This window comes from Emys orbicularis, chromosome 3 (genome assembly GCF_028017835.1).
Source record: "Emys orbicularis isolate rEmyOrb1 chromosome 3, rEmyOrb1.hap1, whole genome shotgun sequence".
In the NCBI taxonomy this organism is placed as follows: Eukaryota; Metazoa; Chordata; order Testudines; family Emydidae; genus Emys; species Emys orbicularis.
The window spans coordinates 128,601,317-128,614,391 of record NC_088685.1 but is presented as its reverse complement, the minus strand read 5'-3'; the positions used below and the strand labels follow the sequence as shown (position 1 = coordinate 128,614,391).

At 43.2% G+C, this 13,075-nt stretch overlaps 1 protein-coding gene across 2 annotated transcripts in view; it reads left to right on the top strand.

The window, feature by feature from the left end:
• The window catches only part of RPS6KA2 (ribosomal protein S6 kinase A2), a 460,922-nt gene that overhangs the window by 363,235 nt on the left and 84,612 nt on the right, over positions 1–13,075 (top strand). For both annotated transcript variants that reach the window (XM_065400516.1, XM_065400517.1), the window contains 2 exons: positions 4,429–4,466; positions 5,357–5,499. In XM_065400516.1, coding sequence (XP_065256588.1) covers positions 4,429–4,466; positions 5,357–5,499 — 181 coding nt within the window. The remainder of the gene's footprint in view (positions 1–4,428; positions 4,467–5,356; positions 5,500–13,075) is intronic.

Sequence of the window (13,075 nt, the reverse complement as noted above, 5' to 3'; positions counted from 1 at the left end):
GGAAGAACCGTGATTCTGGGTAACGTGCAGGAAATAGTGGATGGCTTTGCACAAATGGGGTTCCCTAACTGTGGAGGGGCGATAGATGGGATGCACATTCCTATTCTGGCACCACCCCACCTAGGATCCGAGTAAGTTAATCGGAAGGGGTATTTCTCTATGGTTCTCCAGGCGCTTGTGGATCACCGTGGGCGTTTCATTGACATTAACACAGGCTGGCCCGGAAAGGTGCATGACGCACGCATCTTTCAGAACACTTGGCTGTTCAGGAAGATGCAGGCTGGGACTTTTTTCCCAGAGCGGAAGATCATGGTAGGGAAAGTTGAAATGCCCATTGTGATCCTTGGAGATCCCGCTTACCCGTTAATGCTGTGGCTCATGAAACCCTACACAGGGAGCCTTGACAGCAGCAAGGAACGGTTCAACTACAGGCTGAGCCGGTGCCGAATGACTGTGGAGTGTGCCTTTGGCCGTTTAAAGGGCCGCTGGCGATCTCTGTATGGGAAGCTGGACTTGGCCGAAAACAGCATCCCCGCGGTTATATCCGCGTGCTGTGCCCTCCATAATATTTGTGAAGGGAAGGGTGAAAGCTTCACTTCAGGCATGGACCTCCGAGGTTCAACACCTGGAGGCTGAATTTGCACAGCCAGAGAGCAGGGCTATTACAGGGGCCCAGCGTGGGGCTGCAAGGATTAGGGATGCCTTGAGGGAGCAATTTGAGGCTGAAAACCAGCAGTGATATCTGGTGCCCTGCATGGGAGTGAAGTGCAGTAGTTCCAATCTTTAGGAATCAGTGTCTGCTAAGCAGACAAGCAGACTTGCAGTGCCTGTTTATTTCCTGGGCTAAGGAGTCTTTTACTTTATGCAATAATAAAGAATGTTTTCAAAGCCAAAGAATCCATTTATTGAAAAGAAAAAAAATTTATTTATTGAAAAGAAACAAGGGGGTGGAGTGGGGAACAGTGCAATCACAGATTTGCGTATGTCCTGTCTGGTGTGCTGTGCAGTGAGTGCTGCACTTCAGGACAGCTATACTTCATGGTGATGGGGGTTGAGTGCAGAGGGTAAGGGACGTGGTTTTCAGGGCTGGGTGGTGAAGATACTGGTGTTGGAGGCAGTGGGTGGCATGAAGAACATGGAAGTTGGGGAAAGTGGGTTGGAGGTGACAGTGGGGCACAACTGAAAGAGTTTTGGCACAAGGACTGTGGGGGGGGGTGGCGTTTGCGTTTGCGGTACTGCTCCTCTTTCTGCATGGCTACCAGCTCCTGGATAGCGTCTGCTTGGCGCTCCAGGATGCTTATGAGCCTATCAGTGCTTTGCTGCCGGTGTGCGGTGCTTTGCTGCCGGTGCGCTGCGTTTTCCTGGTGGATCACTTTAATCCTGCACTGCAGGGCGTCCCGGTCATGGCCCCTTTCCATCATGTCCTTTGATACCTTCCCGAAGGTATCGTAATTCCTACAGCTGGAGCGCAGCTGGGACTGGACAGCTTCCTCCCCCCAAACACTGATTAGGTCCAGCAACTCGCCATTGCTCCATGCTGGGGCTCGCTTGGCGCGTGGAGGCATGGTCACCTGGAAAGATTCGCTGACAGCACTCCACACCACGCCGGGCTGAGCAAACAGGAAGGGGATTTTTAAAATTCCCGGGGAATGTAAAAGGTGGGTCACATGGTTGGTTACCTGAGGCCAGGGCAGTAGAGTTTGAACTGATGACCAGAGTGGCTAGAACAGGCATTGTGGGATACTGCTGAATAATTCTGGAGGCCATTCACAGCGCATTGGGCGGCCACACTGGCGCCGCAATACTCACTATTCCTCTCGGAGAGGTGGAGTACATGCAGCGCTGCAACCACGGAGATACAGCGCTGCAAATGCCTTGCCAGTGTGAACGGGGAGTGACAGTGCTGGGGGAGCCTTTACAGCGCTGTAACTCACAAGTGTAGCCAAGGCCTCAGTGTAATCCTCTTGTGGAGAGAAGATTATCACTAGTGCATATTTAAACATGCCTGTTACATGGCTAGTGCTTAAAAATCACGCTTCCTCAGGAAGGTGGGAGGGGATGGAAAAGAAGCAGCTTTACTTATTGAGCAATAATAGTGACTAAGCTGTCAGCCTTTGATGTTGAATTATACTCTATAATAGTCTGTCCCCAACCTACAAATGCATTACAGATGATCTTCTGTTTAATTATGTTTTAGTATAAAGACAACATTTTCTGCATCTATATACTAATGTATCAGTTTTGCTTCTATTATGTTTTCTTTTAATTATATGTATTATGATGATCTGAAGGTCTGAGAGGATGGGAATATAAAGAGAGACAATGTGGTTGACTACTAACTTTACATATTTAATCTAATTGTTGATTAAAGGAGTGCTGACCGCATTAGGGCTACAAAATTAATATCCTTACAAGTTATGAGTCACAATTCTGTTTCAACATTCTTTCTTGTTTCCGCAAAAACTAAAGGTGATTTTTGCTGGCTGCCTTCATGTTTCATGTCAGAATGCTTCTGTGAAAACCGCAAATGTTAGCCTGGAGTAAATATGAAAACACGAGGTTATAACTCCAAGGTTGCTTGCTTTTTTTTTTTTTTGCATTTGTTACTAAAAAAAATAGTGGGGAAAGTGAAAATGTTTCCCTGTTATCAAAATCACACTACAAATGAGAAGAATCTCTAGTTTTTTCACACAAATATTTTTGAATAGTGAAATATATTACGATCACATAACAAGGAATCACTTCACATCACTGAAAAGAGAGCTGCCTTCAGTGTTGAAAATATATATTCAACCATGCATAGAAACACTACAGAATAGTTTAGGGCCGGAAGTAAAGAATTATGTCAGATCCAATTGGTATAGTAAGGAAATTTAGTTGGGTAAAATGCAATTACCCATGTTGGAATTTGACCAAGAGACTAGTATTAACATCCCTACTGTTCTGAAAAGTGCAGTAGAATCTTTTTATGGACCATAAGCAGTCAGGAGATAAGAGTTAGATCTTCTTCAACACATGAATCAGCAATTAGATTAAATACTCCATATTACTGTTTTCATGTGGTAAAAATAATTTATAAAGTGAACACCCTAAATAAATCCCTTGTGCAGCATGCTCCTTCAAGACACAGCATTTATTTACTGAGTCTGGGACAAATAATTCATTTGGATTTGTAGATATCCACAGTCTCACTACCACGGTTATACTATGTTCCCTCACCAGTGAAGTCAGTCTGCCATCACCTTTCAATCTGTTATGCGTGCTGAGTTAAATTTAACTTTCGGAAAATAAAAATGTATTTACTTCTACTATTAAAACCAAAAGACATCAAAATAAACAATATTCATGGGCTAATTTAAGCTGATATAAGCATGGAAATTCAGCATACTTACTCATGGCATGACCAGATCATGGCCTCTGGAGTTAAATTTCACTGGAAGGGACCTAGGGAGATGAGAACTGCGTAATCCTCCCTTGTGTCTGTATTACCTTTTTAGCAGATTTCCCATGGGATGTTGGAGGTAGAGAGGGGACAACACTCCCTCCCTCCAACATCTCATTTCTGGGCCACCCCCTCATACTTTTCCATTCACTGAGTCCTGGATGTATAAGGGTGCTCCAACTGGTCCAAGGCAAGGTGGTGCCATGCAGTTGGTTCAATCTTCTGCATGTAGCTCTAAGAGATATGACCTCATTCTTTTATTAACCTATCACATTGTGCCTATTGGTTCACAGGCTTACATGACACTTAAATCCTATGTGATAAAATTAACTTCTCTTCTGAGATTGTTGCAACATTGAGCCATCCCGGGGAGTCGTGAACAGAATGGCAGCCTTAAAGCTAACTTGCATTATTTGTTTGTTTTTTGTTTGACCCTTGATGATGATGATACACTGTAAAAATGTGTGTAGCCCACTCTCAGAAAACCTCTGGTCTTCAAGAGTGGAAGAGTCCACTTATTTCTTCCTTTTACGACTCTGTAGATCACTTTGCAACCAAAGAGTCTTGGGTTCTCTGTGCACCTTTCTCTTCTTTCCTTCAAGAGCAGGGAAAGCTCTGTGACTCTTGTTGCTGAAAGCAGACACCCTGCAGTCAACTCCCTTCCTTCAAACACTGGGTCTCTCTGGGCTCAGATCATGTGTCTGGGCAGTCCCAACCAAACATTCAAGTCATGCAATTGGCTGCCTTGGCCTGTCAGTCAGGCTGATTATCCAGCCTGCATAGGCTGTTCATGTCTCAGGCACGTAGGTATGTAGACCTTTGGGCTTCTGGGGATCTTTCTCTTCTCTGGAGTCTCTAAGAAGGAGGCGGGCTACATGTATATTTAATTTGTATATATTTCCTCTTTCACCATTTTTTATTCTTTATTGTTAAATGTACTTTGTATCTTTATAATCCTTCTTTGTTTTTTGCCTTTTCCCTTCCAGCATCCTCCTAGATGAAGAGGGTCACATTAAGATTACAGGTATGTAAAGAACAGCATTTGATCACTGAAACTTAATCTCTACAAACCTGCCAACGCACTGCATTGGTTTCCATGCATCAAGCTGTGATCTTGGGTCAGTAGCTGGAACGAGGTTGCTAGAGAAAACCTAGGGGCTGCAGGAAGTGGGATTGATGATTCAGTAGCTGACGTTATTCCCTCTGGTCAATGCTGAGCCATTGGCCTGGTGTAGCATAAGGGCCCTGTGCATGCAGGAAGTACCGTTTTCCAGATAAAATTGGGCTCCTGACTGTGGCTTCCAGCTCCAGACTTCTAACCCAGGAGTCCCTGCAACCACACACCCTTCTGGTATGGCTTCTAGCTCCAGATTAGACTGCAACCAAAAGATGCCTAGAATGGACATCCCTTTGTTGCCTTGGAGCTGCAGTGTGGGCATCACTGCATGCTTGTCCACTTGTGATGATTAGAAATTCCATGTTACTTTTTGCAAGAATTGGGTGTTAACTCCAATGTCCTGTGCAAATTCCAACTGGTGTAACTATATTCTCTTATCCAAATTACCTCTGCCATCTCGGGGACGTATCTTCAGAAGTGTGTGGAAAAATGCATGTGCCCAACTTCAGGGTACAAATCCCTACATGCAAGCAGGAATTTGGCTTGCGTATAGCCACGTGCAAATGTAACTTCCAACTTTGGAGTATGTTTTGGTGCTTATGTGCACATAGACTGCACATTACGTGAATGTGCACTTCTGTAAATATTCAACTCTCAGTTGGATTCAGTATTCTGCATCTCTGTCGAAAGCTGTTGGGTTTCATTTGAATGAAAAATGATGTTTAAATGTGAGATAATGTTTATAATCATAAACCAAGATCTGACAACAGTTCTATCTATTTACAAAATATGTCTAGATTTTGGCCTGAGCAAGGAGGCCATTGACCATGACAAGAGAGCGTATTCATTCTGTGGGACAATAGAGTACATGGCCCCAGAGGTGGTCAACCGGCGAGGACACACGCAGAGTGCAGACTGGTGGTCCTTTGGTGTGCTAATGGTAAGGATGAATTATGTTTCTTTTTTCATTCTTTTGGCAGCTGTCTGGATATTTCAGGCTAAGAAGGCTCACTTTCAGCAATTAATGGACTGGTAGTAAGGAGGACATAAATGGGTGATGATTGCTTTTATCGTTCACATGGCATCAGCAGTAGGAAACTAATTACTTCTGACATTATATGAGATGACATATGGCCACTAATTTCTCGCTCCCTCATTCCAATTCTCTCATAAGCTGTCTGTTATAATTGATTGCCATGAGTCATGATAACCTTATTCCAAAGAGATAGGCAGAACAAGTTTAGAAAAATACAGTCACCCCAGGAATAAACAGGATCACTGTTTTGTTATTTACTAGCTTGGTTCTTGAGTGGAAGCAATTCCCCATGTGGGATCTGTCCATAGGATGTCCCTGACCTCTTAGAGAAACTTAGAGAAAAGGGGGTCATTGATAATAATGTCTACATCTGTGAAATGAAGGCTTCTGTCTTACTAGAATATACTAAACCTTCCAAGATATTTTATTACATACTTATTTTTGGAGCATACTTTTCATAGTCTGCTTCCACTAAAGGAAAATTCATTATTGATATATTTGCCACATATGATGTCACTCTTTCTTCCTTTTATTAATTGTCTCCTTTGCATCATTATAGTGCTCAGTATTTTTAATCTTTTTTCTCCATTTCTTTCTCTCCTACTCCCCTCCTCGGTGACTTAATATATTGGAAAAGATAATGGAATACAGAAAGAGATGAGATAGAGATAGTAAAAGCATCTTAACTGTAAGCTGGTGCTTAAGCCTTTGAGTGCTGCCAGAGACACCTCAGAGAGAAAAAAGCTTTAATCACTTTAACCTTTTTTCCTTTTAATAATTAACGGATTGAAGCAGTAAAAAGGGATTTCTATAAGCAAAAAGTATGGGAGGATATCTGCTGCTAGCATTTTCCTCTTTTTGTATCTCTTTATGCGGTATTTTCCTTGAACTGTAACCAACATACTCTGGTGGAGAAGCTGTTCTTAAGATAATCTAAGGATCAGAAGGAATTAAGTGATATTCAGATATTGGTTAGAATTTACCTCAAAGCAATTTGCAATGTGTTGTCAAATTCACATGAAAAAATATACTAGTTGGAGGCATATACATACCTTGATGGAAAATGTATGTAAGTGTATTATTCATATCCAAAATCTTGATCAATAGGATAAGAAATATGTTCCCTGCAGTAAGTTCTAAATGATAGCGATAAAATGGTATTTACCCTAGCAATGAGACCCGTCACCAAATAGTGATACTCCCTTGTCTCCTTTTATACCATTTGCTTCAATTCATAATACACAGCAACAGCATAAAGAGGAAAAGAATTATACACCATTTTAAGGGCTTGTTCACTTGAGCCACAATGTAGGATCAAAGCACATAAAATGTAGATTCAAGGATCAAAATGGACTGGATAAAAAGAGATCAAAGACTTGGCCCCAAAATAGGGATCTCTGAGATGGGTCAGTGGTTGCCAAGGGAATATTGTAATTCTATCTAAACAAGCTGTTCAAGCTCTAGTGTGTTGTTCCCACTTTATTATGGATGTGGGCTTGTCTAGAGCAAAGCAGATCTGAGGTGCTGAGCACCCTCCGCAACCACTGACATCAATACGAGGTGAGGGTACTCTGCACCTCCCAGGAACTGGCCCTAAATTATCAAAGCAAATAAGCCCTGGGACAATAGTACAAGTAAGGGAGAGCAGTGGGATTGGTGACGGTGAAAAATGGTAGGAAGGAATGCTGGAAGAGGTGGGATATAAAGGAGCAGTTGAGGAGAACAACAGCCCATTACAAGCGTAGGTAGGGGCAGCAAGATTGAAGATGCAAAGCTTTTTGTTAAGAAGTAATGAAGTTCTGTCAGTGGGCATTAGCAGCGTCATCCTGTTAACACAGAAACAAACATTGTTTTTGGATCAATACCAATAGAAAGGCTTGTGTTCTGAGTTCAGGCTGGAGGATAGTAATTCATGAGTTCTGATCTTGGTTCTGACTCTGACTTCATCTGGGTCCTTGGACACATAAGAAGAAAGGTCTCTTCTTCAGATTTCACAGGTATAAAATGGAGATAACAGGGACAGAGTCTCCAGTCTGCTTTACATGGCACAAAGAGAACTTGGAGCATCCAGAGATTGTCTCACATAAGAGGAGGCAGGGGGCCTGGTGAGGTAGCGAGGGGGTGAGGAGAAGATGAGACGTGCAGCTTCAACTTACACCAGGACCAGTTGGCTGAGACTGGAGAAGTTATGACCAGGTCCCCATCAGCCTCCTCTCTTAAGCACAGTGGAGAATCAAGCTAAATAATATTGAGTTACCCATCTCATGGAAGTGTTCATCTAAGTTTGTCAAGCACTTTGAAGCTGAAGTCCAGTGTAAAATATTATTATTATTGTCATGCTGTCTGGAGTGGCTCATGACCAAGAATGCCAACCTCAGTGCAGACTGACAAAAGCAGGGCAGACACCCCAAACTGGTGGTATGTTCTATAATTAGATTTCACCAACCCAGTTACAAATGTGAACTCCTGGATCACTGTAACAGTCTTACCATGTAGTTCCAGACAGTCTCCATGTAGTCTCCAGACAGGCTGGACTTAGTGATAATTGGTCACTTACACCAAAAATCACAAAATATTCAGGTTGCTCCCAGTCCCAAGAGACCAGTCACTTACCCCAGGCCAATTTGTACCCTAGATCTCATACCAAAGAGAACACTGGTAGCCAATCCCATAGTAAACTAATTAAGGATTTATTAACTAGGAAAAAGAAATGAGAGAGTTGTTTACAAGTTAAAACAGGTAGTATATATAAACAAATGAGTTCAGTCTATGGTTCCAAAAGGTGACAGAAATGTAGGAATCTGTCAGCACTGAATGTCTTTTTAGAGCTAAGCCAAATTGACCCTGGGGATCTCAGCTTTTTTTATTTCTTAGCTCCAGCCCTTGCAAGAGTTCAAATAGCAAAGAGATAAAAATCTTCCTGTCCGCTATCTTTATTTCCCTCTTTCTGAATTCAAGCTGATGGGATGTGCTTTCTTGCACCTAGCACCTTTGTGGGTGTAAGAGGGCCATTAAACCAGTCTGTGCATTGTGATGTTCCACAATGGCCCATTTAGCCTTGATAGTTCTTCTGCATGGGCAGGGGAACCACTTTTCCTGCCTTGGTTCACAAGTTCAGAGCAGGCAATTTTACAATTTTAAACCAAACCTTATATACTACTTTATAGCATGGGATACAGACATTACAAGTAAGATTACTGCATGCAGCAACTTACAAGCATTTTATAGAGATTAAACACATTCTTACAAGTTTAACAACCATCTTGATCAATATTAACATACAGGTGAGCTGGTCCAGTTTCTAGTTACGAATTTGGCTCAGCTGACACCTACAGCCTTAGCAAGGGCTGGCACCTGGTTTACCAGCATCACAATCATTATCGTTATTATTATCAAAATGATCTTAACTGACAAGGTTATCCTGGTCTCTTTGAAATCAATGAGGGTTTTGCCATTGACTTCTGTGAAACCAGAACTTGCCTCACTTAGTACCAATAGCCTGTCTGAGTCTTTGATGGTAGACCTTTGTAAATCAAAAATGCTAGTTATCCTGCTGTATTTATGATCATGTAAATACCACAGTTTGCCAATCAATGTTTCAGAATTTGCTTAAGGTAGTATAGTACATGTCCATAGGAATGGTCATACCAGATGAGATCTTGTATCTTGGCTCCAATATCCTGCTTTAAACACACAGCATCAATCCTTGATGCTCTTTTAGTAAATGATGGTACCTGGCGTGAGCCTACTTACAAATGTGTTCCAAGGGGTGTAAAGGTGTGTAAAGGTATGCTTTATCATGACCAGACTCCTTTTGTTTTCTGTCTTCCTGCCTGCCACTCACCCCTAAGACCTGAGATTTCAGATACCAGCTCACAGGTCCGTTCTAGTGGTGTTATAAAAGCTTTTCACCGAGAGAATCGGTATGAAAAGTTAATTGACTTAACTGGCTAAAAAGTTGTGTATAAACCTAGTCCATTTTCTGCTACGCCATGAGAGATTTGGTAACAACACCATAGATCTAGATCCCTGGTGGATTGGGCTGTCATTGAGATAGCATCTGCAAGTCTATTGGGAGGCCTGTAGTCACAATGGTCTCTTAGTATGAATTTCTGGCTGATTTACAGAGCTCCAGACCTGGATGAAGCTGTTTGTTTTTCCTGAAGTGAAGAGTTTGACACTCTACAGACAACTTCATATGCACGTGGTGGGATGTGAGCGATGACTGGGCTAGAGATCCCAAATAAAAAGATACGTGTTAATACTTATATATGCAATGTAGGAATGCATAAAGAATAAAGTGAAGTGCCTTTCTTTAGTTGCTGCACCTGCAGAATTTGTAAGTAGAGAAAGGAGATGCTAATGAACATCTTACTCTGCTTCTGGCCAGCCAGAGAATGTTTTGCTCTGATAATTTTTGCCTTAAACCTAACTGTACTACAAAGCTCTATACACCAAGGACTGTACAGTGTACACACACTTACCTGGTTAGCTCAATACCAAGCATCACAGCAAGACTACCTCCTTTGCAAAATCCGGGTCTAACAATGTCCTTTTATTTTCATTGTGAGGGATGCTTTTCATAATTCAGATTATTTTGCATGTGAATAGCAGTTATGTGAAGATCTTCAAGCTCTTTACAAACACTAATTAAGTATGCCTCTCAGGAGGTAGGTGATGCAATTCTGTCCACCAACCTGAGGGGGAGCTTCTACCAGCACCTGCTCATGTCCTGCGGTGCAGCTCCGTCCCAGACCTTCCAGTGAACCCTTCAGTTCATCTTCTCTCCCCCCTGCCTGCTCTACAGTGCTCTCCTTCTTCCTGGGAGCAGAAGTTTCCCATCTGCTCTCCTCCTCTAACCTTCCACTTGCCCCAGTGACCCAATCTCTTCCCATCTCCTGATCTCCCTCGCATCTACTCTCATCCCCTTATTTACTCGTCTCCTTAACTGCTCACTCTCCTCTGGCTCTTCCCCTCACAATACAGCAGGGGTGGCCAACCTGTGGCTCCGGAGCCACATGCGGCTGTTCAGAAGTTAATATGCGGCTCCTTGTATAGGCATCAACTCCGGGGCTGGAGCTACAGGCACCAACTTTCCAATGTGCCGGGGGGTGCTCACTGCTCAACCCTTGGCTCTGCCATGGGCCCTGCCCCCACGCCACCGCTTCCCGCCCCCCAAGCCTCCTGCACGCCAAGAAACAGCTGATCGGGAGGTGCGGGGAGGGAGGGGGAGGCGCTGATCGGTGGGGCTGCCAGTGGGTGGGAGGCACTGGTAGTGGGGGGGAGAGGAGCTGATGGGGGGCTGCTAACGTATTACTGTGGCTCTTTGGCAATGTACATTGGTAAATTCTGGCTCATTCTCAGGCTCAGGTTGGCCACCCCTGCAATACAGGCATGCTTTAGTCTCTCCGTTAATATAAAAACTACCCTTCACCCTACTTGCCTCTCCAACTACTGCCCCATCTCCCTTCTCCCCTTTGTCTCTAAACTCATTGAACACACTACACCTCTACCTCGATATAATGCTGTCCTTGGGAGCCTTACCGCGTTATAGGTGAAACAGCGTTATATCGAACTTGCTTTGATCCACCGGAGTGTGCACACACACACACCCCCGGAGCACTGCTTTACCACATTCTATCCGAATTTGTGTTATATCGGGTCGCATTATATCGGGGTAGAGGTGTATTTACAATCGCTGCCTGGAGTTCCTTACCTCCAATTTCATCCTAGATCTTCTCCATTCTGGTTTGTACCTCGTGCCCTCCACTGAAACTACTCTGTCCAGAGTTTCTAATGATCTCTTCTTAGCCAAATCTCAGCACCAGTACTCCATCCTAATACTTCTTGACCTGTCATCCACCTTTCACACAGGCGACCATGCTCTTCTTCTTGCAATTTTGTCCTCTCTTGTCTTCCATGATTCTGTCCTCTCCTGGTTCTCCTCCTACCTCTCTAGTAAGTCATTCAGCGTATTCTTCAGAGGATCCTCCTCATCCCCCCCTTCAGCTTTCTGTGGGAGTTCCACAAGGCTCTGTCCTTGGTTCCCTTGTGTTCTCCCTCTATAGTTTTTCTCTGAGTAATCTCATCTGAAAACACAAATTCAATGACTATCGCTATGCGGAAAACTCACAGATCTACCTCTCTACCCCAGACTTGTATCCTTCTGCTTAAATGAAATTATTGACCTGTCTCTCTGACATCTCATCCTTGTAGATGGCTAGCCATCAGCTCAAGATCAATGCAACAAAGCCCCTAATTGCCCCCTTTCCCTGCCCAAATCCTCTCTGTTATCTTCTTTCTCAAGCACTGTGAACTGTACCACTAACCTGCCTATCATCTTGGACTCAGATCTCTCTCTAGGTACTCTCATCCAGGCTGTGTCTAAGTCTTGTAGATTCTTTCTTCATAACATCTCTAAGTACGGCCTTTCTTATCCATCCACACAGCTAAAACTCTCATCATTCATATCTTGATTACTACAACATCCTTTTCTCTGACCTTGAGAAATGCAATTTTGCCCCATTCATATCTATTCAAAAATTTTCCTAACTCATCACTTTGACCATGTCAGCATTCTCTTTGCAACCCTTCCCTGGCTCCCTCTTCTCTATCATACCAAACATATGCTACTTGTCTTCACTTTCAAGGCCCTTCACAGTCTATTCCCATCCTACCTATCATCTCCATTCAGTATCAAAAGGCTGACTTTCATGTCTGATCAGCCCATAATGCCAACATCCATTGTCCACTTGTTACATTTTCAAACAAGCACCTTTGTGTTTTCTCCCATGCTGTCCTTCATAAACATCCACAGAGCTACCTCACGATTGTCCTTCAAACCCTCCTTTGCCACGATGCCTACAAAAAGCTTGACGGTGGTGTTGGGGTTCTCCCAAGACTTCTTCCATTCAGCCTCTAAGAACTCAGTTCGACTTAAGTCTTGTCACTCTAGTTCTTTTATTTGGCATACAGCAAAGCTATGCTGAGTTAATCAGACTCAAGTGTAGGGGATGGGCACACCTCTTCCTTTATATATATTTACATATTACACTGGGTTTACTATGCACTGAATCACACATTTGGGGATTGGCTTGGTTATTTTGTAGGACTCAATCCCTGAATACCACGCACTGTTCATGCACGACTTACTCTTTACCTTATTTTATGTTCCAGGCTTATCTTATCCATTGTTATCTTGTCCATTGTAAATGGTTCCATGGGTATTCCCCCTTATCTTAGGTTGTACAGACATTCTGTTTACAGCCTGCTGATGCATTTACCTCCCAAATCCTGTCTCTCAAAAAATGAGGCCTCACCCATGTCCAATTACTCATGTCAAGCCGAGCCTGCTTTTGTTTTTGTTTTTTATATTAGCATTTGTTTTATGTGCATTATATTCCTGTCTGTGCATTTTTTTAAGTTTACTACCCAGCAACACATCTTCAACACTACAGTAGTTATTTGAACTACTATTAAT